The sequence below is a fragment of the Daucus carota genome, chromosome 1 (assembly GCF_001625215.2).
Source record: "Daucus carota subsp. sativus chromosome 1, DH1 v3.0, whole genome shotgun sequence".
Lineage (NCBI taxonomy): Eukaryota > Viridiplantae > Streptophyta > Magnoliopsida > Apiales > Apiaceae > Daucus > Daucus carota.
Genome location: NC_030381.2, coordinates 37,888,458 through 37,914,898, shown reverse-complemented (window position 1 = coordinate 37,914,898; position 26,441 = coordinate 37,888,458). Strand labels below are relative to the sequence as shown.

The 26,441-nt window shown below is 32.1% G+C and overlaps 2 protein-coding genes and 1 pseudogene across 2 annotated transcripts; all 3 read right to left on the bottom strand.

Moving 5' to 3' along the window:
• Window positions 1–5,314: 5,314 nt before the first annotated feature.
• On the bottom strand, window positions 5,315–7,086 carry LOC108212544 (probable inactive patatin-like protein 9). The gene is made up of 3 exons (XM_017384274.2): window positions 6,832–7,086; window positions 5,815–6,740; window positions 5,315–5,719 (listed from the first exon to the last, which is right to left on the bottom strand). Exons 2-3 carry the CDS (start codon window positions 6,736–6,738, stop codon window positions 5,513–5,515), a joined length of 1,131 nt encoding a protein of 376 aa, XP_017239763.1. The 5' UTR covers window positions 6,739–6,740; window positions 6,832–7,086; the 3' UTR covers window positions 5,315–5,512.
• An 8,898-nt stretch (window positions 7,087–15,984) lies between these two features.
• Window positions 15,985–19,262, bottom strand: LOC108222259 (uncharacterized; annotated as a pseudogene).
• Window positions 19,263–20,134: 872 nt separating this feature from the next.
• LOC108212379 (fatty-acid-binding protein 1) lies at window positions 20,135–26,227 on the bottom strand. Its single transcript, XM_017384106.2, has 4 exons — window positions 25,764–26,227; window positions 23,524–23,770; window positions 23,144–23,235; window positions 20,135–20,496 (listed from the first exon to the last, which is right to left on the bottom strand). Exons 1-4 carry the CDS (start codon window positions 26,146–26,148, stop codon window positions 20,357–20,359), a joined length of 864 nt encoding a protein of 287 aa, XP_017239595.1. The 5' UTR covers window positions 26,149–26,227; the 3' UTR covers window positions 20,135–20,356.
• Between the last annotated feature and the right edge of the window lie 214 nt (window positions 26,228–26,441).

Below are 26,441 nucleotides of genomic sequence, written 5' to 3'. Positions count from 1 at the left end.
TTTAGGACATCATGTAGGTATCTATTGGACTTGCTCTTACGCTTTCCGGTACATAGTGAAAAATATTCCGTATATTTTCATTTTCGTGTACTGAATATTAAAAATTAAATTTAAAATGTTCGTTTTGCATTTTCATATCGTGTATTAAATTGTCACGTCAAAACTGGAAGGCCTCAATTTCCACTTTGGGTAGTTATATTTCGTCCTTAACACTAATAAAAAACTTTTTAAATTTTTGCACAAGCAACCAAAATTATACACACAAGAAGAAAAAGGCTGCCTAGTCTCTATTTAAAAGTGTTTTAAATAGAATCTGTGGAGTGTGACTGTGGCCTACTATCTAGAAAATTAAATAAATGCAAATATAGGAATCTTTTTGAAAGTCATCGCGTATCTTTTGACTCATTGTCTCATTGTTTCTTTTCCTTCTTTGTGGACTAATCTACTACTCCCTCCGTCCCTCTGATTTTTATACACTTTTCTTTTCGGATGTCCCATTCAATTCTATACATTTCAGAACTTTCTCAAAATAGTAAATTTTTATAATATAAAAATTCCACCCACCCACTATTTTCATCTACTTTTTCAAATCTATCAATTAAATATGCGTGGATCCCACCACTTTACCTACTTTTCTTTCTCTTTCTCATTACTTTCCATTCCAAACGTATACATTTCAGGGGGACGGAGGATGTATGAAGTATTTTCTGGATAGGGTTCAACAACATATATACTGTACAGTGAAAGAGGCTTTATGCAGTGTTGATCGGATGCAGACTCAGATGAGCGGCATAAATAGCTTAAGGGCTTAAGAGAATTTCGCCTCCTAATTACCTCCTAAATATAATATACAAAATATGATTTTTTTTAGTAAATTAGTACAAAATTAAGGGTATGAAAAATCCAATAATGAACTTTGGGGGTGTTTGACTTAACTTAAAAGAAGTTACTTATTGATTAAAGTGGAGAAGTTGATTATAAGTAATAAGTAAATTCGGAATTATAAGTTAGTTAAGTGTTTGGCTAATACATAATTTATAGGTTCACTTTTTTTTTTAATTATGAGACTGTTTTTTCAAAAAGATAATTTGATTTATTATAATGTGAATTATTAATATTAAATAGACACTTGACAAATCTATTTAAAATATAAAACGATATAAATGAACACAAAAAAGTGAAAAGAGCAGAAGTACAAGAAAAGAACCGGGGAATGTAGCTTCTTTATTTCTTCAACTTTAACCAAGAATAAGCATTGCCAGCTTATTTTCCCAAACGGTCACCAAAATACAGAAGTTGGTTTTTTGTCAAAATAAGCAAGAAGCAAGGACTCCCAAACACCCACTTTATATCATACTTTATTTAAGTTGGGCTCCACTATAACAAAAATTTAAATTCAAAAGCGGGGATAAATTAGAGGAAAAGAATTCTTTATTGATAAAAAATAAGTTAAGAGCCAAGGTGAAGAGAAAGAACGGACTCTTAACTTTTTGAACAGCCTCCGGGAGTCTCTTGGAGCTCAAATTTATGCCCAACTCTTTATTTTTTCACTTAAGAGCTTGAATAGAAAGTCTCGTGGAGTATTTTTTTCACTTAAGAGCTTGAGTAGGAAGTCTCGTGGAGATGCTCTAAGTGGCTATTTAGCTGAACTTATAAAAAATAAAGATTTGTTTCTGAAGAAAAGTAAACTCTACATTTTTTAAGAATATGTTCTTATTTTTTTTTTCATATAATGAATATTAAACACTATCCTAATATTATATTCAAAATATTATAAAATATGCATTATTTTAAAAAAATAAGTCCTTGACAAGCTCTTATTTTTAAAACCAAACAGGCCCTAAGTTGTGTTGGATTGATTTTTTATATATTATATTTTATCATAAATATAACAAATTTTTAATATTCTCTTTATCAGTGATTTTCAAATATTTATTTTTATTGAACAACGCAAAATAACTCAATTAACATATAAAGATTCTAACAATTAATTGATGCACAATGTCATAATTATATAATAGTAAAGCAGAGAGTAGCTTAGTCCTAAAGTTGTCTGTTTGTCATCTCTGATTTTCGGAGTTTGATTCTCTATTATATCGAATTAAAATATAATCGATGTTTTTTCAAAGATTAATCAGAAATATTCAGAAAATCGCTTAAATTAAAAAATAATTAAACTACAATTTGTTACCCAGATTTACGGTGCAACTTAATCGCAACTCTTACAACCTAAAACACAACTCATTTGTAAGGCTATAAGCCATATTCGTAAAAAAAAAAAACACACAGCTCATTTCAACCGGCGGTGCATCCAAACTAGAGTTGTGTCGATGTGTATAATATATAAGTCCTCGTGGTCCTGTTATATGGTAAACAACAGAACAAATATAGTAAGTATAAAATTAAGTGTCATAATCTGTCTTCCGGCTTTGACCTGTAAAAATAGTTTAATTAATTCTAATTTATTATACTATTTCACTCCATAAAAATCACAGCATGGCCTAACAAGTAGTCACAATTAGCGGTAATATAGATATATTTTACGCCATAAAGATCACAGCATGGACCGATAATACTACCCAAAGGAATCTCCCAGGCTACTGCATAGACCAGACACCTTATGGGCCAAAAGCTTCAAACTTGTTTAATTTGCTCACACATGTTTTCTTTATCATCTTTGTTTCTTTTGTCGAAATCTTTTCGGCTTGTTCCTTTGTTTCTGTCTTCAGTGCCTACTCTATGATTTCTGATGAGTAATGACTTTTGCTCCTTCCTCGTAAACTTTATGTAAAATAATCGAATTTAGAGGTCATTTATCTTAACTTAAAAAAATGTTTAATAATTATAAGTGAGAAATTATTTATAAATGAAAGTTATTATTTTGTATGTTTGAATATTTTTTTGATATGTTCAAATCATCGGGTGTAAAATTACTGATATAACAATAACAATAAATTATTATAAATTATTTTTTAAAGTGGTACTTTATATTTTTGTAAAACCGAATTTCCAAGAAGAAATCACTAAATATAACTAGGATTTTCAATTTCTCCGTTGTAGCCAGAAATTGACTTACAAAGTTTTTTACACAAATAGAAATAAGATAATTCCGACTTACAAACCCACAAACTGGACATAAAAGCTCACCCACACACCAGTTTAGTTACATTCTATTTCAAAACTTAATTGGTTGTATATGAGATCAAACCCATCAATAATATTATTTATATTTTCACAACATTTTAATATATTGACCCAAATTCTTAAAATGTTTCTTTAAAGAACTCTCCATAGGAGCTGAGGTCCACCACAACATTCAACAATTGAGGCAACTTTATTTGCCAATAAGAAAACAACACAAGTACTAGACTCCTTGTTATTATGAGGTATGTGACTATGTGTACATATATATACAGTACTTGTCTTTTCTTAATTAAAAAAAAGACATTTAATTTAAGTTAATTGGAAGGGAGCATCTCCTACCTAACTTGTACAACTATGTGGTACTAGAGTATGTACCAAGTACCTCACAGTCACAGATCACAGCTGTGAAACAGAGCAAGAAAATATCATATCGACATGTATAGGGAAAGAAATTCACAGCCCAACAGATCTTATAATATAGGGACCATTTGTTTTTCCTATATTTACACTATAATAATATCATACTATAGGACTATAGTGCCAGTATGATATTCAGGCTATTGAGTGAGGTGCCACATCTGTAGTACTCCCCCTGTCCCTCTCATTTCTTCACACTTACTATTTTGAAATGTCCATCTCATTTCTTCACATTATCATAAATAGTAGTAAGTTTTTCCCATCATTACATCCACTATCTTCTCCTATTATCTCATATTTAACAATAAAAACTACTATTACACCCAATACTTTCCTCCACTATCTCAAATCTATTATTAAATATTGATAGGTCCCACTACTTTACCCACTTTTCATCTAACTTTACTCATTTTTTATATATTGTCTTGGTCTCCGTGTCCCCTTCCAATGTAAGCAATTGAGGGGGACGGAGGGAGTAGATAATAGAGAGTATGCATTCAGTACTTTTTCTTGCTACCCAACTCTGCTACCAATTAGGATAAGATTACAAAGAAATCATAAAGTTACCCCTCCTGACCACAAATCTCAGAACTTTGCAGTAAGCCAGTAAATTTTCACCTGCCTATGAGTGAAAGAATTTAAAGCAGGTGGATTGGCGGATTGCTGCTGATTACACTAACCGGTCAAAGAGGTTTTACGGTCCAGTGATATTTCACTCGCTCTCATTGTTATTATAGTTCGGGGAATGTCGTATGATCAAATTTCTTAGCTTCAGGTGAATAATGAAATTTGATTTACTGATCATAAATTGCAGAGAACTGTAGGGACCATAATTTTCAACCACCTGGATTTGATTTTGTTTCCTTGTTGATGCTTAGTTGTGAGAATATACTTGTGTGATATAATTGAATCAGTTACTCAAACATGAACTTGAGAAAGATGTTGACAATTATGTTCTCATTTATTTACCTCATCAGCTGAGGCTCTAAATCATATTCCACACATTCTAAACTATCCATTTCAATATATCAAAGGGAGTAGCTTCCAGAAAAGGCAGGCAAGCCAAGATGCATGAAACTCAATACAATGAAAACCATAGTAAAATGTCTCACCAGTCACTGCTCTTCCATCAATAAAACTTTGATACTTGGTGCTAGAAGAGTTGTACTTCTATATTCCAAAAGACATCTGGGAATCCTCTTTAAGTTACATCAACAACTTTCATGTAGATATCCAAGCCTAAATATGCTGATATGATTCTTCACATCTCACACACTAGTATTAAATTTAAGTAAATCTAGTTAAGCAATACTTATGCCATTTCCTTTTCAGATCCCATGGAGGCTTCCCTCAGATCTCAATACTGTCCTCATTTTATAATATACTCCCTCCGTCCCATTTTAACTGCTTTTGACTTTTTTACACGTATTTTAAGGTGTTAAAAAAATCACATCTAAATATAATTATTCTTTATAAAATTTATATCAAATAAAAGTTTAGAATCTAAATTTTTTTTTGATATAAGAATTGATTTTTTTTATTAAGCGTAGACATTATTTTTTTACATCTCAATATACGTGTTAAAAAGTCAAACATCAGTTAAAATGGGACAGAGGGAGTAGCAAACAACATCTTGGTCAATAAGTATCTCCCGCACACCTCTTACGAAAGACCTCAAGTTAAGGGTTCGAATCTTGTCGATCAATTTAATCAGTAAAATTAACAGCATTACAAAACAAAACAAGAGATAAACTGCTGGATAGATCAGATCACTGTGTTATTGGAGTAAGTACTGTTTAACTGGGGGGAATACAAACAGTTAAAAGTAACCTGATCAGATGAGTACACTACTCAGTAGACTAGACCTTTAAACAAAGCTAAACTTACAGAGTGGGTTAAAAGAGTTAAAAACTACCATAAACGGAAAAAAAACAACAATCAAGCAACAACACTAACGTCCATTAACCAAAACATCAACACCGTTATCTTTGCAAGGGCTTGGTGGCAAACTACTCCTCCCTGAAGCAACCAGCCTTTGCACAAAGCTTCCGATCCTCTCGCCGTTAGTCTCCGTCAGCAACCGCTTCCCGCCGAACGGCAGAGACTCCACTCCTCTCTCCTTCAACACTCCTCTCACTCCGCCGTTGCCTTCATTCGCCTGTAATTAAACGTCGTTAGTTAAAATTAAAAAAAATTACAACGAATTCAGTTAATTGATCATGATTATAATTAAACTTATTTAAGTTTAACAACCTGAATTCTGATGTAATCAGTGCGGTTCCAGCAGAAGGCGTTTCCGAGCATTTGATCAATCGTCTCGGAAACGCCTTCGAGAACAATGTTGACAACAGAATCGGCGACACATCCACCATTCCGTCGCAGTTTAGTCTGCGCAGGACTCGTTAACTGACCGTTACCAATAGACAAAACCACGAGATCTTCAACGCAACTAACAGAAGGAAAATCAAGCTTGTTATGCAACACATGAGTAACAGCAGCTGCAGTCGGATTGTTCATAACTAAACCGCCATCAACAGCTAAGCAACTAGTTTTCGCATCGATTGAGCTCAAGCTGAACGGCTTGAACAGCGAAGGAGTCGCTGACGTGGCACGGCACACTTTCCAAAGCTCGAAGTCGTAGCTGGGCGAATTAGAAGCGTCGGCGCGGGAGAAGACGAAAGGCGCCGAGCTGTTGAGATCGTAGCAGGGCACGAGGAGAGGCTTACACGTGTCCTTGAGAGTCAATACCTTGCCGTCTTCTCTAGTCAACGCTTGTTTCAACACTTTCTCCATGCTTCCGCCGGAGAACATGCGCTTCCGGTGAAAAACACCGGAGCTTTGCGCTTTGTACAGCGAGTTATGCTTCTCGGTGACGAATTTCACGGCGTCGGTTGCTGTGAATAACGGACGTCCGTTACCGTCATCCGCAGTCAGCATTGTCGCGAACACTGCTCCGATTCCAGTCCCGGCGATAATGTCGAAGAAGTCAGTGATTCGAGCGTTCGAATCGCCGGACTTCGCGCGGATCTGCTCTTCGAGATGAATCAAAGACTCGCCGGCGACAATGCCGGTGATTCCCCCGCCGTCAATGCTGAGAATGCGCGTCTTCTTTCCTTCATACAGCCATTTCTGCTCCAGCTTCGAGAAGATCTCCAGCGTCATCTTGCTCAGCTCCATCACTTAACACACACAAGAAAACCAAAATAAGCAACAGAGAGATAAACAATAGCTTTATAATTTGATTGGGCGAGGGAGAGACGAAGTGCATACAGATTATAACCAGCAGTGAAGAGAGTGAGGTCCTAGCAAGAGAGACAATATCCGTGAAATAGCGATAGGTCACAATAGAACAATAAAGGCGTAGCAAAGCACTTGCACTGTTGATGAGCTTACAAACAGTGTATGTAAGTATAGGTTGTTATCTCACGCAAGAAGAGAGGGAAGCGAGTAGAGCGTGAAGCTTAATGGCGCCAGAGCGGGGGTAGTTATATATACACACACGCGGTGTGGTATGTAAAGCATCAGGCTCGTGTATCGAGGGGGGAGTTCTGTGTTATGGTCTGGTGCGAAGTACCATATCATTTTCACCTGCTTGTGTTAAAGAAAAATTTTCACCCCGTTTACTTTCCCATGAGATGTTTTTGTTGGACGCACGTGGAAAGTTTATTGTTTTCTCCTTTGTTTTGTAGTCTGTGACCAATTAATTTACCGTGTCTTGGAATCTTACACTTCACACTCTTTTCCTGGCTTAGTTATAGGACTACTGCACTGTGCCACAAGCTAGCCTACGAGCCTACAACTACTAGTGAGTTTGGATAATTGATTTCATGATGAATTTTTGTTGAAAAATTTATATAATTTTTTAAAAGAATCAATTTATATGATATAAAAATTAAATACGATTATTAAGTTCCTCACCTATACTCACTTATATATTGATGATATTTGATCAGTCTATTAAGTCCATATTCTTAACTTATAAGTCCAGACCGTTTATTCATACCGGGTGTTTGGCTACAGAGTTTCTAGTTTATTTGGAGGAGAAGTGGGCTCCCACTTATCTATGAACGGTTGGCAAATCAAAGAAAGTACTTAAAATGAAGTTCGAGAAGCCTAAAATAAATCAAAACCAGGAAACTTAGCTTTTTTTGAGTTTGAGACTTTCAAATAACTTATAAAACTAGAAGTTGGGCTTTAAGCGCTCGCCAAACACCCACAAACACTTTTAATAATTTTTAAGTCCCAACCAACTTTTCATTTAAAATCACTTCTTTATTTTAAGTAATAAATCACCTTTTAAACCCAGCCAAATAGTCTCACAGTATAGTCTCATAATATACAGTACTGTTTGTGTAAATCACTTATAAATCAATTTTTTTTCTTGTAAATGATCTCCACTAAGCTGTAATATGAGAAGTTGAAAATCTTAATTTTTTTAGTGACTTATTATTATTTTAAAATATAAAAATATAAAAGATCGTTTTAAAAAATTATTTATAATATATATTATTATATTAATAAATTGTAATTAGCAAAAAAATAATAATCAAACACATGAAACAAAAAATATTGGGTGAAAGCCCAATATGACTTTTTTCCTCCAAACTTTACCCAGAATAACTGTTTGCGGAAAGGTTGTCCATAATGACCAGAGAGACACGCATATGCCAACTGCGTGTATCCACCCGCATACAATAGATGTGAGGGTTCTGCTTTCATGTCTGCATGCGCATTCTGGAGTTGTGAGAGAGAACTAGTACATGTGCATTTTTCTTCCCCAACTACACGCATAATAACTATGCGTATGTAACCAAACTAGAGTGAGTTAACGCATTGATGTACTGCGTAGCCCTGTATACACAACTTAACAATGCATATGCCCCTTAATTCCACATCACTTCCATCTCACACACCCTTCTTCATTAACCCCAAATCACTTTGACCCAAAACCTGATCCAGATCTTTTGAATGCTATTCAACTCCTACTCATACAAATAGTGTTCTCCGATGATCCTTTATAATAGGAAATAGAAAGATGAAGTGAGTTTTTGTCAAAAAAAGAAAAAGAAAGATGAAGTGAGTAAATTTGTATATCTTAAAAAGACAGTAAAGATAAGGCAAGTAATAAAGCAAAGCAGGTATATCATACACGCATATAAAATATGCGTATACAACCGGTTATTTTGGACACAGTCAGCGAGAATTGGTATTTTGGACACCTACATTTTAAAAATATGATATGATAGTCATTTTCTCAAAATTATTTCCTCTATTTTCAAATATTTGACGTTTGATTTTTCAACGCATATTTTTAAGGATATTGACGGTTTAGTTTTTGTCATTTTTAAGTTTTTTTAACAAAAATATCAATCTTATATTTTAAACCACAAAAAGAAAATTAAAAATATTAATTTTAATTGCACTGTCAATATATTTGAATGCATATGCCGCAAATATTTAAAAATAGTGGGAAACGTTTTCACTTATAAATAATTTATCATATATAAACATCAAACATTTTTTCAATTTCAGTCAAATGACTCCCTTAAATATCAATCAATTCTATTATTTTACTCATTTTTAAATTTCACAACCATTTGAATGGAATTGAGAAAGTAGTAAAATGTTATTATTAAATTATTTATTTGTTTTTGTCAAGTGCGAGTGATACTTGCAAAGAATCTCCTGCTGTACTGAGCACGCTTGGGTCGTCGATGTTGAATAAATAGGACAAATAAAAACATATGTAAAAAACAGGTAGAATATTTCTTTTCTGAAATATTTTTGGGTATGAGCGACAAGCTTACGAAGTAAGAAAGTAAGAGGCCATTACATTTTATTTTAGTTCGGAGGATAGGAGTAAAATAAATTATAAAGTACATTGATACTCTACAAAAATTTGACTTCCAAGCACACCGATCTGGATTACTGCAAGCAAAATACGCTCGTAAATAGCTTCAGATTTGGTACGAGGACAGCCGACGAGAGGAGTTCTGTGATCTAGGATGACATATTTATTCACAATTCTTGTTTTTTTTAAGAAAAAGAGATAATTTAATAAATAATAATCATCCGGCATTTACAAAAATGATCGAATCGAACAAATATAGAAAAAATTAATATGCTTGTCTTCTTATTCAAGATGAGACAAATAAACGATGTTGAAATTGACGATTATACATGTATAGATCCTTACTCTGTGATCACTATCTTTTCCAAAAACTCGGTTTGAGCTATCAATCACAAATGCAATTCCCGAAAGACTTTATCGATGAATCCAAACCACTCTCATAAAAGTAGAGAAAAATCACACACTCTCACCAGGGAGAGAAATCAACTATAATCAAAACAAACTAAAACAATTAGATCTACACTACGACGCTTGAGAGATAATCGATCCACCCACAAATCCAAAAAGACCTCTGGAATAAGAACGAAAATCGAAAATTTCGATGATATATCTAATAAAACTTTCCCCAAGAAGGAGATTTATTAAGAAAATCAATGAAAAAGCAAGAACAATCAAAGAACTAGCAATAAGGAATGAACAATTCTTGTTATATTTGTCTTGATAAACATTGAATATTCTTTATGTTCTATTTTATATAAATATATTTTCTCTTTCATATGTTGCAAAAAGATAAATTGTCATTTGAAATAAATTTATATTTACTCATAGAATGGTTGTGAATTTTAGATGTACTGAGAATATCTCAAATATAAATAATTATGATATTTTAAGTTATAATTAAAAAAAATATAACAGAAAATGGCTCTAAGTCGTATCTTAACCATCTTCTGAAAAGGTTACTAAGATGCTCATTTTATTTCTTACGGAGAATTTTTTTTAATCATGAAGTTTTCATTTCCTTCTTTAATATCATTTTTAAAATTTTAAATTTAATATAACTAGCTGAGAAGCCGCGCGTTACGGCGGCCTATAAAAATTATATTAATGATTCAATGTTAATATTTGTAGAGTGCAATAATTTTGTGACTGTTTATAAAAAGTATATTAATGATTAAAATTAATATTTGTAGGATAAAATAAATTTTATATTATAAGAATCATAATGTAATAACAATATATAAGATTGCAAAATTGGACTATAATTCATGGCGAAAAAAAGAAAATAAATTTTTACACGTAATTAACAATTTAAAGCACGGCGAATCTTAATTTTATTTGTGTTTTTTTTTTTTGAAAAGTAATCGTGTTCTTACATTGTCACCTTCTCCAATTTTTTTGGATTGAGTGTGCACAAAAACATCTAACTTGAATTCGTGAGATAACGGTCTATAACTACCCTTGCGTGGAACAACCTTTATTTTTTAATACTCTATAAACAGCCGTCACTTAAAAATTTCTTGAACAGAGCAAACAGATAATGCATGAATAATATTTTCCTTTATACAAAGTAATAATATAAAAATTAACAACAACAAACATGTCCGGTGAACAAAATATATATTATAAAAAAATAATCAACAAACATACATCACTAATAGTTAATTTATTGATATCATTCATCAATATCATGTCAAGACTATATTCTTCTCCTGTATTTGGATTTGTCGACTCCCACATAGCGATCTATAACTACATTTGCTTGCAACAACCTTTATTCAGCCTTCACTTATCGTTGCAGAAGAATGGCACTACCGAGTAAGAAATAGCAAGAGAACTATCATCAGAGAGAGGTAGGGTTGTGGTATTGAGAGAAATTAAGTTGTGTTTAGATGATCCAAAACACTACAACCAATAGGGGTATTTATAGGTGCAGAGAGACTTGTGTGCTACTCTTTCCCTTAATTAAATAATCTGAAACAAAATCAGATAGGGGTGTATTCGATTGGGAATTTAATGGATTGTTTTTAGTCTATGGATTTTAATGGATTGTATGGGATTTTGATTTTGTGCGGATTCTTGATAAAATGTCGCAGAGTTGATAGGATTTAGGTACAATGCTTCAAAATCCCATTGATTTTGGTGGGATTTCAAAAAACTTAAAATACACTGAAGAATGCCGCAAAATCCATCATTTTATGAAATGAAAAAAAAATCCATCAGCATTTGAATACCATCAGATTTTAATGGATTTTAAACAATTCCAATCGAATATCATCGGATTTTAAAGCATAATTTAAAATCCCAACTGAATACCACCAGATTTTGTAGCATAATTTAAAATCCCAAATGAATACCTCAAGATTTTAATGGATTTCAAACAATCTCAATTGAATACCCTCGGATTTCATGAATGCAAAAAAATGCTTTAAAATCCCAATCCAATACACCCCTATTACTTTCAAGCTGCTATATTCCATAAATAATCTGAAACAAAATCAGATTCTGAAACTTGCTTCCAATATACCCGAAACTAAAAAAGATAGTTCTAATTTTTGATATTTTTCATTCGAAAATTCCAAAAAATTAGAAAAATAGAACGGAGCGATGTGAAAGGCGCCACCTACACGCCCCTCACTTCTCCTTTATATAACTATATTGATTGATACTAATAATAAACACAAAAGCGGGCTTGTTCCGGTGGGAGGACCGAAAATGTTCTCAGCTCCGTATTTGCAGCCTCAGAACATTTGTTTTTTCGGATTCTTTTTCTTAATATATATATTTGTTTTTTAGTAATATTCTTAAACAATAGATAAACGTGGTACCAATAGTTCAACCAGAGAGTACATGGAGCATATATTTGTGTGTGTCTATGTATATATATATTATCTTCACTAAATTGTTTAACTATCTTTTTATGAAAATAAATTATTGTAATTTATTGTTTGTTCGACTTAATCATTAAGGTTGTTTGTTCGACTCGATCATTAATGTAAACTATTTGAGAAGCCGCGCGTTACAGCGACCTATAAAAATTATATTAATGATTCAAAATTAATATTTGTAGAATAAAATAAATTTATATATGAGTAAATTTCAGAAAATTAGAAAGATAAAACGAAGCTATCTGAGAGGCGTCACCTATACGCCCCATACTTCTCCTTTATATTGGTATATTGATGATATCGTATGAATTTTATTATTAAATTAACATATTTATTTAGAAAATAGAAAAAAAATAGTATAGTTTAGAATTTCATTCCATATTGAATAACTACAGTAAGAAGTCATCGGTGGATAAGGTATAGTTGGTGTTTGGCCTCTGTTGTGGAATTACTACAAGTTATTCAGTGTTGTTTATGTATAAAGTCGAGACGTAATTATCAAAAATTAGGATTAGATTTTGTTTCATGATATTTACTTTTCTCTCAAACATTTTAATCATTCACCTGCTTCTAGTTTATATTTTGTTTTTTTATTTTAATTAAAAAACACTTATTTTTAAGATTATCTAAAAGGTCCGCTGATATTTACCTGAGAAACTTAAAATTTCCGAGCATAGATCAGATATGAATGTCAAGTCACCTCCGTTGTCATATTACGTTAAACTAGGATTTTTGCCCGCGATGCATGGTTTAGTGTTTAGTAATATTTTTTAAAAAGAAAACGAAAGAAAAATGTGATATGAAGCCTGAAATGGTACCGGAGAATAATATGTTAATGTTTTGTTTATGAATTTACTTTGGGCTGAGTTTTTCGAGTTCTTCTTATAGATTCATATAGGCTTGTTAACCCAGATGATGGGTTTGTTAACCCAAAATCCGGAGAAATTGGAGATGAAATATGTATTTTTATTCACTACAAAAGTGTTGGTTGTTTTAAACTCATGCTCCCTCTGTCCCTCTCATTTCTTTACGATTGTTATTTTGGGATGTGCCTCTCATTTCTTTACGTTACTATAAATAGTAAGTTTTTCCCATCATTACGCCCACTATCTTCCCCTATGATCTCATATTTAACAATAAAAACTACTATTACACTCACTACTTTCCTCCACTATCTCAAATCTATTATTAAATATTGATAGGTCCCACAACTTTACCCACTTTTCATCTAACTTTACTCATTTTTTATACATTGTCTTGGTCTCCATGTCCCCCTCCAATGTAAACAATTGAGAGGACAGAGGGAGTAACATCTTTACGGGTCGTTTGGTCCGAGAAATGGTATTGGGTTGAAATGAGAAATCGGGTTAAGTTGGTATGGGTTTGAGATTTCATATTGTTTGGTTGAGTGCTAAAATCAATATATATAATTTTTATAAAAAAGTAAGTTATTTAACATATATCAATTAAAAATATTAATAAAATTATTATTGCATTATATTTTTACATCATTGATTTAATTTTGTATTAAACATTAATATTTCATTACTTTAATAGAGACAAAAAAAATAAAACATAAATGCATCTCATACCCACCTCCCACTGGGTATCAAAACCCATATGGATTTCAGATTTTGTTTTCCTAACCAAACAACAGTTATGAGTTTGGAATGGACAAAGCTCATACATGATTCCAGAACCCCTTAGTGTTAGTGTTCTTAAAATTTCTTAGACAAATTCAAAAAATTTAAATAGTAAGAGCTTTCGCCATTATTTCACTAAATTACAATAATATTTATTTCATATATTATTTGGATTAATATTGAAGAAGCATAAATAATATGATTTTGAAAATATGTACAGAATTAATTTAGGACTTCGAAATGACAATAAATTTTTAATAAACACAGTAAACTGTTATAATAATCATATTAATTGTTTAGATATTTTATCTAAATTTGTTTATACACATGAAGATTTTATTTTAGATTTTATCTTGTTTTCTTAAAAATCAGGACTAACTTGATTGAAAATAAGATTAAAAAAAATGCATACATAAATTCAGGAAGCGCATGTAGCACCATTCTAAATTTAATACTTATTCAAAATATATTAGTACAAAAAAGTGCATATATACTAAATAATACTTATAATTTTGTTTAAAGTTATTTACCATGGATAAAAAAAACAATGATTACTAATATAAGATAATCTTTTAATTTAATATATATATAAGTGATTCTTATTATTAATTTAGTTATGATGTAATTCTCAACTACCCCTCTCAAAATATATAGTTTATTTTAATATTGATTTATGAGTTAATATTATAAATAATTTACAAAAAAATTATAGAGCAAAGAGATTATTCTAGCATAATATTGTACAAATATTACTCAGCATGGCCGAGCCGCCATACCTTATATATATACATATATAATATGATCTAATTATAATAAATGTTATAATTAATTTAAATATAACAAATTGATGTATGCATATATAATATGATGTATTTAATTTTTTAATATATACATATATAATATGATGTATTTATTTTTTTAATATAATTTATAATAATAATTATTATTATTATATTAAGTATTTATAAATTTATATATTAATTCATGTATGCATATCAGAATTTTATTTAAAACTTTAATTCTATTTTCTTATTAATTAAAAATAAGTTAATTAAAAAATTAAGATTATGGAATGCATAAATAAAGTTAGGATGTGTATGTAGCACCAACCTAATTTTAGTACTTATGAAAATATATCAGTAGAAAGAAAGTACATCTATTAAATAATACTAAATCACTTACTTAAAATTATTTATCTGATAAAAATAATAATTATGAAAATAAAATAATTTAATAATTTAATATACATAAGTGATTTATATTATAAATTAAATTATGTTAAATTTCAATATTTACATTATGAGATAATATTATTAACAAATTATTAACTTTTTGTGGTGTAAAATTGATTATTCTCTTATAATTATTATATAAATGTTCCTCGGCATGGTGGAGCGGCCATGCCTCGATTTTAAATATATATTTTTTGAATGTTATCATGGTTTCAACATATCAAAATTTACAAAAATATATAATCTAATAATTAATTTTATTATATCAAAAATGATATTTTTGAAAAAGATTTAAACTAATATATACGTAATCTTTGGTTAAAATTTATAAAATTACATAACCACTTGAAATTGAAATAGATGTTTAAATTTTAATGAGTGACGTATATTAATAAACTTATCTTATAATTGTCAAACTTGAATTAACATACTATTAACCCAGATGATGATATGATCAAAATTCTTACAAATATATGAAACATTATTAATGGTGAATTCATATTTTTATTGAATCTAATGCAAATAAATTAGTAAAGTCAAATAATAAAATAACATATATCCACTTAACATATTTGATGATAATTATCATTTTTGGTTTTACATTAGATTTTTTTCATAATTAGATTAGTACATAAATTTAAAATTTTACAAACAATGTCATCTTTTAAAGATTGCTTTGTACAAATTAATTACAATAAAATATCATTATTCTTAGTAAAATATTTATTGAACGTGTGCTATGAGTGTAAAGTTGAAGTGTGATGTTTGGTATATCTGCACAGTATGCAAGAACTTGGTCGAAGGAGCAGACAGACACACCAACAAAATGACATTGAGTCTAAAAATTTAAACATTAATGTTTTAAAGAAGAAAAAAAGATTTAAAATAATTTATGAAACTATACTTTGCAGCAGTATTAATATGTGTTCTAAAGCCTTGGTCTCGATTCTAAACAATAGAGGGGACTAAGAAAGTATATTTTGTTTGTTGAGATTTTGGCTTTCCTGGTTCCTTGTAATCAAGAGGAGCAACTAAGTCCATCTCACAGTCTGTCTCAATGATACTTGTGCCATTTGAAGGCTTTGCCTCAATGATATCTATGTAGTACTTTCTATTGTTGTAGGCTACCATAGAACTGTCTCCACTCTCCAGTGGTTAAGCATGAAAAGTTTTTCAGTGTTGAAGTCTCTAAGCTGCAAAATAGAAGGAACAAAAACATACTAAATGAAAATTTTGCAATCATCCCGTTTCCCAAGACTCACAGAACGAAATAGATGGGACGTAAACGGAAAATAACATGTTGAAAACTGATAAAAAGATGTATATGTTGGCTTGGCTTACATGGCTTTTGGATTGGAGATATCCAAAAAGTCCATTGTGTGGAATTTAGGATCATAAGGTAAATAGTGAACAAAGTGTAAAATTTACTTCAAAATCAAGTAGTGTGAAAGACCAAGGCAGGAAAAGCTTTTCGTCAAGCTCATCCCGTAGACCATTATAAAATACAGTATCAAATTTGACAGTAGTGCGTAGCTTGCAGCTCTTTCAAATAACTCATCTCCAGATAACAATCCTCAAAGTGAAAAAGAAGAGTCAAAAACCCAGAAATTGAAGAAAGCAACATCAACTTTCTTTTCCTTGGGAGGAGCAGCTTTGGTAGCAAAATTACTCGAGACCTGCAACACGCACAGGGACATGGCATATATACCATGCCTTCTTCCGCAACAAAATCTAGAACCCCACAATGAGAAACTCGCTCAGTAGCCGCATTCCGCAGCTCAAACAACATTGGATAATCAATATGAGAGGCGCTGCAGTTCTCAACAGATAGATTAGAACATATACGCAGATCATTACACTATTCTTTGGAGCGGAGAGAAGCGAAGTGAACACAGTCTTTTTACAAAATTAACTAACCAAGGCGATCAAGAGCTGAGGGAGGCATTATAACTGAAACAAAAAGTATAGAAAATTAGTACGGTACATATATTACGAATAAAGAACAGAATAAATAAATGTATTACTTACTTTTATCACCATTTTCTATTTGTGGCTGAAGAAAAAAGAAAAGAAAAGTAAGATTAGGATTTTAGGATCATAAGATAATAGTGAACAAAGTGTAAAATTTACTTCAAAATCAAGTAGTGTGAAAGACCAAGGCAGGAAAAGCTTTTCGTCTAGCTCATCCCGTATATCAAATTTGACAGTAGTGCGTAGCTTGCAGCTCTTTCAAATAACTCATCTCCAGATAACAATCCTCAAAGTGAAAAAGAAGAGTCAAAAACCCAGAAATTGAAGAAAGCAAATCACCTCAACTTTCTTTTCCTTGGGAGGAGCAGCTTTGGTAGCAATATTTCTCGAGGCCTGCAACACGCACAGGGACAAATGAATATCTGGTAGAAATATATCAGAACAGTGATTATAAGAGTGGGCACATGTACATGGAATCATGTACATATAAGAATGTAACACTGGTACAGGTTCAATTTCTACAGAGAGCTGATGAACAATATTCCGGTATCATCATGGATTCCTAAAATTTGAATTTAAGACATCATGTAAAAGATAAAATAATAAAATAATCATTAAACAAAGATGATAAAAACTTCAGTAAACAATCAGAAGTGAAGAGAAAAGTGATGAATTTCATATTCTTGAATATTCGATTCTCTATATAACTTACCTTAAAAGGATCATTTTCAGTTCTAAACGAAATTCCAGGGATAAACTTAAGCCAAGCAGGAAATCCCCTGCATCAAAACAGAACATAAAACAGAGAGAACAATCCACATCAGAAGATGAGATCATTATATCTACAAACACAGACAGACAGGATAGTTAAGTTGCAATTCTACATGTTAAAGTGGATCACCCAAAGTTCCACCAAGCACAAACTTAAGGGTCAATTCAAAGGTGGACATGTGAACAGGATTGTACCTTCCCTCAAAATTAAACTGGAAAGGCAAAAATGAATGCAGGGTCTTTCCTATTATCAACTCCTTAAACTTGAATCAGACAAATATATATATATGGATTGTGATACTAACTGCAAACTCACATCAATTTTAACAGTTCATCTTAGATCATAGATCAATGAGGGAAGTATTTAGCTTTGGTTTAAACGAAGGTCAATCAATGAAGTGTTGAATGTGTATAAAATTGCAGCTTCAAAGTATTGATGCATCCTAAAAACTATGCAATATATTCGTGTGTGTGTGTGTGTGTTATAAAGGCGCTTAATATGAAAACAATGAAGCTTGTTATAATCAACGAAACTAACCTGGATCAATCCCATCTGGGTTTGGAAAATTAATATATACATACACACCCAAATTAACAAAGAAAATCATTAAAATTAAAGACACAATGCAGAGAAAATCATTAAAATAGAAGACAAAATTAGAAGTGCCAAATTCATTGATGCATTAGATCAAACAGTTGGTGGTATAAGCAAACAAAAGCGAAATCAAGAACTAACCAAAAAATCAGAGAGATGGTGGTGGTGACATCAATATCCGAAAGATCTACATATAGTTAATCACTATACCTGAGACAAATTAAACAGCCCAAATTAGTATGTGATTTAAGAGTAAACAAAGAGAAGATAAAAAAGAGACAAAGAAAGAAAGAGGGAGAGAGGATTTTGAATTTCAAAATTAAAATTTAAATTTGAAGGTAGGAATGCATCGTATACATATTGATTTAAGCATCAGTTCCGGTAGCAGTAATACATTTATCACTTCACAAAGCGACACCTAACTATAACACCGGATCTTTTTAAATGATACATACACCACCCGTAGATTGCAAACCGGGAGGACAAAAATTACCGGAAGAGAAGGTATGAAAAGGAGAGAGGTAACACGGAGAGGACAAAATATGCACGTTCTGCATTAAATGCAAGAGAGTACATACGAAGTGGTGGTTTTGAAACGGAGCTAAATGTGGAAGACGTTGAAGACGACATCTGGCACAACCGTAGAATACACAATGGCATTTGTTGTAAATACGCACTTTTTTGGAGTAGTTCGTAGTAAAAGCACTATCAAATATCCTTCAGGCTTTATACATTTAGGTGATACTTTATCACGACGGACCAAGTTAAACCCTGTTCACATGTGAATCCTGATGAGTCACATCGATGTCATTTCTCTTCAACATAATCTGACTACTCTTTAATTTTATTTATTCATATTCGAAAGATGTATGACTGTATGAGCATATGATATATACAGGATTTTTGAATATCCACGGATATTAATTATCTGAAATTTCGGTGTTTTTGTATTTGAAAAGAAAATTTCGGCCTTCGATAAATTTATTTTTTTGATGAACTCTTAATCGATAGATTAACTTATTGGTTCCGATTCCCTACATCTTATCAATTAATTGATCTTAGTTCACCTAATAAAATATATATCCTAGTTACAAAACATGTCATGGAATTAACTTTTAATTAACTACCAATTTAAATTTGTAGAAAAATATATTGATTATTAACCATGCTTTGGTTTAAAAAAAGTGCGCAACATCAGAATTTCGAGATCTCGAAAGATATTACCAGATATTGAAGGTTGGAGTTGAAAAAATATTTGATTTTATTTGCAGTCGCCGGAATTTCCAGTTTTCTCCAAGGTCAGCCGAGTGAAATTTTGGAGTGTTCTCAACTCAAATGGCATCCCTTGTGACTCTATACTGGTTTACAGTTTACACTAGTCCAAGCTTATGCTATTCATCTCTGCTCTGCTTTGTTAGCAGAATCAGCACAGGTCAGGAGGAAAATCCAAATCCAAGCTAAACCATATTTATCAATTTCAAAAATGAATTTCACACTCATAGAATTCGAAAGCAATACACAGTTCATGAACTCGAAATATGGTTTTTTGCTTTGAATCATGATGGATACCTGAAAAACGAGAAGCCAGCCATGACGGATACCTGAAATAAAGTGAGGATCAAATAGACACTAAAAACTCTGTCCAAGACTTGGATTTTCAACCAAAATATCATTATCTCAGCACTAGTTAGTCACTTTAATTGTAAGGTTTAGGATATAAGCTGGTCCATGCTTGTATCTGTAAGTAATCTAGATTACAAAAAAGTTCTTATATAAGACAGCAAATTATCACTCGAGCACTACAACATTCTGTGTAATGATGCAGCAAAATTATTCTCAGTTGGTAATTAGTCGTTTAGAAGAGGGGCCAGGTTTGACTCAAGATTGTCCCTGACTTGTTGATCAAATGGAGCATCGCCGATGTACAGATCTAAAATGGAGTGGCACAAGAGTTTGCTCTGGATGCTTCCTACCTCTTTCCCGTCAACTACAGAGAACATATTATCAAAAGCATCAGTAACTTATAAGAATATATAAGCATTCAATCTCTCATACAGAATGCTTACATGAGTAAAACCTAGTCATCACTGATTACTTTGAGAAACTAAGAACTTTTATAGAAAGGTTGTGTTGACTGAGCTTTTCTGATTCTTTAATTAATTACTAAATATTTAATGCTTCATGGTTCATATAATTTATATCTGCAATTGTCTAAAAATATGATAATATCAAAATCTAAAATGTCTTTCTTTGCAACAACCAAACATTTTGACTTTACAGTATAAATTTGCTCATATTGTTTGGAGTAAAAACCTCAAGAAGTTATTATATCCGGGAATGAAGGTAGGAGGAGTACGTTAGATTTTCTCGTCACCTGGTTACGGAAGTATAGATGTATATACAGAGAGCTTGACGTTTGTATGTATTTGCAGCTTTAGCTTACAAAGAATATTGTTGTTTCTTTAACCCATCCTTCAACCTTTACCTCCTAGCTACTCATCTTTACATCAGAATGACCTAAACTCTTGACCTCTAGCTTATACTAATATTTCTGGCAGCACTCCTTTGCGGCGTAAGTCATGGGTGATAATTTGATTGCATATTTAAGACAGGTTGTTTTCTTGCCAGCTTTGATATTCATAGCAGTCATAAAAGAAAGTTAACAGAACGTTTTATAACTCTTCATAATCTCAAGATATAGAGCCATCTCGAACCTTGTATAAATATATAAGGGATATTCTATATGGTACTGCTGTACAATTGGCTTTTGACAATGATTCCATCACTTTTTTTTTGCTTCTATCTATGGTAACTCTGTACATTTGGTTCTTCACATCTAATACCCTGATATAAGTAAAATGTAACATATTTCAGATTGTAAAACAAATTATATATTTGAAATCTTTGTAAAAAAAATACATGAAATAGACTCTTAAATCATGTAAACCGGAGCCAAAATGAATTGAGTTATAAGTGATCAAAGTTCGGTTATGGCTTTTTAATATATCTCACTCATTTTAACTCCGTTTACATGATTCAAAGGCCTATTTCATGTATTTTTTTTCATAAAGATTTCAGATATACAATTTGTTTTACGGTCTTAAATCAATTCTATAAAATTTTACATAACATGAAGATATTATATGACAAGAACCAAATGTAGAGGTTTACCACACATAGAAGTCAAATGTGTGATGGTGCCATTGATAAAAGCCAACCGTATAGTGGTACCATAGAGAATATCCCAAAATATAACAAACATATAATAAGCGCGTATCTCATATGTCGTAATTAAAAGCATATAGAACTTTTAACTTTAGTTTCCAATCAACCGAAAACTTTGAACCAAAAAATACTCCAAAAATTACTGCATTATTCAATTGATCCCTGTATCCAACTTCAAATGTTAACTTTAAAAGGCCTGTTTTGCATTTTTGCAGCTTTATTACGATTGTTTGTTTAGCATCTATACATGTACAAGCCTAATAAACCTCTTTAAACCAATCAAACTAAACATACTTAGTGATTCCCTCTTGGAAGCAAGGTCTGGGGACAAATCAATCCCCTCTCCCCCCAATTCTGCAGTCCCCATTCTGAACAATATATATAATATGTTGCTATATGGAAATATTAAATACTAAAGATTGCAACTGGTAACAAGTTAATAAAACTATCTGCTGTAAAAACATGGAGTAACTAACTTTTCCTTAAAAGTGGAACAGTGTATAGTATAACTCATGCTCAACCCTTAATGCAATATCAGAGCATTTAAACTTCAATAGTAGTCACAGAAAAGTGTTGAGGTATTTTTGGCCTCCAAGTTTAGTATCTTTCTGTAGCAACAACAATTAACCTGGTGAGTGGCGACCTTATTCCCTTAATCTTAGCTAGCAGGGGTTAAGCTCATAGGCTTCCGTCAGAAAAAAAGGCACGGATGTCAAAAGATTAAACGCCAAGTTGTTCTAAGGGGTAGTTTGGTTCGAAAGTGATATGAGGTTGGAATGAGGAATCGGGTTAAGGTGGTATGGAGTTGTTATGAGGGGTAGTTTGGTTCGAAAGTGATATCATGTGTTTGGTTGAGCACTGGGATCAATATATTCAATTAAAAAAATAATTAAGTTATTTATTTAAATTAATTAAAAAAATTAATAAAATTATTATTAAAATATATTTTTGCATCATTGATTTTATTTTGTATTAAACATCTATATTTAATTGTTTAAACAGAGATAAGAATATGAGAAATAAACAAATAAAGTTCATTCTCATACCCGCTCTCATACCCACCTACCCTCTTGGTTATCAAAAACTCATACTTTGGGGGTTTGAGGTATGGATTTCAAAATTTATTTTTTTCAACTAAACACCAGGATTGAGTTTGGAATGAATGAATTCCAACGAAACCCATACCTAATTCCAAAACACCCCACCCAAACGACCCCTAAGTAGTTTTTATTGTTTTCTTTGGTCTGCTAGGCATAAACATGACTCAAAATGAGATTCATTAACACAGCCAAGACACCAATTGATGTATTGACTTTTTAAAGGTGATTTTGATGGTAACACAACAAGAACAAGAATATTAAAATGATCTGAAATCTGCAAGGAGACTAGAAAGTAATAACTCATCTTACTTTTTGTCCGGAGTACATAACCTCGTTCCTTTGAGAGATCTATGGTGGATCCCCGAGGAATCTTAATGTCATCTTTAAATTGGGAGGTGAAGCTGCAATAATAAGTAAATTTAGGATTAGTTACAATTTCCATTTTTTCACAAGGAGTAAAGGCCTTATACCAGTAAAAATATACATTCTGTTGAATATTTAATTAAGGATGCAAATTACTCACCCAGATATATCAAAAGCTCTCACGACAAAGAAAACTAGAAAGATAAAAAATACTAAAGGCTATATGTGTAGGTCTTATTGAAGTTTGTTTTGGAACATTCTACAGAAACTATTCTGTAACTGGGTATGGTGTTTATAAATTAAAAATAAAGAATTTAAAAGACAACCTTTGAAGCAGCTCTTTGTTATCTGATCCTCCAAACTTCTGTAATCTATCACCAACAGATTCTTCAAAAGCATTACGAACAGAACGGATGCTTAATCTACCATAGACAATTTGAAGCCTAACAGTCATGCATACATCACTTTCCATTAGATCTTCGTTGACGTCCTTTTCCTTCAACTGGGAAACAGATAGGCTTCCATATTTCTCAGCCAGACATTTCTTTACATCACTTTCATCAGCATATACACCTATATAATAATAATGTCATAGTTCTGTGTCAGCACTTTAAACACAACTTCAATTTTAATTCATATAAACATTAGGGGAAACCATAGAGTATTATCAGAGATAATTGTCCAAGGGCACTTAACAAGCTGCATTACGTTTTCTTTTTCTTTTCATTTTTGGATACTTTATTTAACAACATTTACTTTGTTTGGTGTTAATTTTATGTAATTCTATTTTCTACGTGCTCCTAAGTTATATCATGCCACCTCGCATCGGTATATTCTCTCTGGTACTATTAAAACCATACAAGCTATTGACAAACTTAAGACCCCTTTTATCAGCTGTTTTTGATCATTATAACTTATCATTTTTTTTCTTTATCACCTCAAATCATGGCAGCAATGGTGACAACATGACATTATATACCTCTGTATAAAGAATCTATTACAGATCTAACAATTTCATCCTTCACAGTTTCCGACGTAGCATTAAATTTAACCAAATCCCCTGCAACTCATCCTTAAAACAAGGTCACTACATAATATGAATTTGTATATTACTCTTATATGCTAGTGTGATCTATACTATCATATATTAGGTTAATAAAAAAATAGTTTATACAAAATCATGTATAATGTATTTATATATATATATTAACCTAATACAGGTAAGCATATAAACCAAGTCGAGTATGAGTTATGCCCTTATTTTGTAATTGTAGGAGAAGTAATATCATTATCAGCCATAATTGATGCTTCTAAGATTAAAATTTCTTGTTCTAGTAGAAAAAACTCCAAGCTAATTAGTTGCGTGTTCATGGCAGTGCTCATCAATAATCACCAACCAGTCTAAAGAATATTGTACCCATAATAAAAAATTAAGATAAAACTACATGAAGGTCCTTGAATCGCTCCACATTTTAATAAGAAGACATAATCGCAAAAGACTGTATGTTTGTCATTAAAGAAATTCTAGCATAAAGAAGAGCTTCACCACTAGCAAGTAGCAACAAATTCCTCACTAACATAGTAGATGCAACAACTTAAAATACTCAAATTGGTAAGGGTCATATTATAAATGACATTACAAGCCTAGGCCCTAAACTTAAGAGTAGCTTGTCAGGACTTCTCAAAACCAACAATTAAATAAATAATAGAATGACCGATGCCTATAAAAAAAACTACAATATGTATACCGCTCACAGAGTAAATCTTCGAAATATATGTAGGCGCATCCTGCCTGGGGAAGGAGTGTTTCTGTATATTGAATTAGCAAACAAAGAGTTGCCCTATCAATGTACTACCTTGTGTGATACCCAATTTGAATTGACCAGCAAACGCGATTCACTCTTCAACCCATAAATGGGCTTTCGAGTGAGAGTTGATGTTGAAAACTAATATGACCCATTCCACCATACGTGGAGGATCCCGGGAATTAGTAACTTAACATGGTATCACAGCTTAGTCGTCCACGTGTCGTGGAGGGTCATGAGAATTACTAAGTTATCATGGTATTAGAGCAAGTCCAATAGGTTACCAATATGATGTCTTAAACTCACATTTAGGTAATGTGTCAAAAAAATGCACTCCAACACTATCCTAGTGTTATCCTAAATCACTAGCACAACCTTAATTCTCCTAGCCATTACCTATTTATAAGTAACCCCTAGCCATTACCTATTTAATATTTATGAATAAAATAATCATCTCTCTCCTTCTTTCTTTGTCTATTCTCTCCTTTTCCCCTTCTCTCTCAAATTTATTATTAAAATAATCTTAGGAGAACAAATATAGGGATTACTATTGGAGTTGACACTAAAAATAGATTACTTAAATCATTAAAACATACCAGCACTCATTGTTTTATATTATTTATTATTTATAAGTAATAGGATAGGTAAGCTATTGAACTTGCTCTTAGAGCTTAGTTACAACGGGTCTCGAGTTCGAGTCCCTCTAAAATAGAGAAAACAGTCAAAACACACATACACACATATTAAGATCAGCAATGTACCAAAAGCATAAACATTGATGCTCTTCAAACCCATGACACTCTTTTTCCTCAGCCCAACTCCAAGAAGCTGCTGAGAATCCTTCAAAACTGCCGGAAACGAAACACCAGTCTTCGATTCAGTAATGTCTGCCTTCGCAGCAGCCAAAGAAAGTGAGCCCCAAATGGGATCATTGTAATTGAGTGTGAATTTATTTATCAAGAACTCTAGTGTGTTCTGCATAAATGGGCTTGTGTTATTCTGTGAGAGGGAAACTCCGGCAGCGATAGCGCCAACTCCGGCGGCTACGGCGGCGGAGCAGACGGTGGCGTTGCGGAAACGAGAGGTGGCAGGGGAGTTAGGTGGGCGTGACTGAGAAAACGAGAATGGGAAGCGCAGAGAAACCATTTTTTTTTAATTTCCTTTTCTGGGTTTTGTTGTCTTGATTTTGTGTAGTTGTGTGTTGGATCGGAGGTTGTCTACATACATTTTCGAAAAAACCGACTATTATTCGCATATTTTATATAGGAAAAAACGTCCTCGAGCATACATTTTAATTCAATTTGTAAAGTCAAATTCTATATTTTCGATAACCTTCGACAAATATAATAATATTTTAAAAAATTATACTCCGGCTTCTCGTGGGTTATCTTGAAAACAAAGCATTTGACATGTACTTTAGATTTTTTTTTTACAAAATA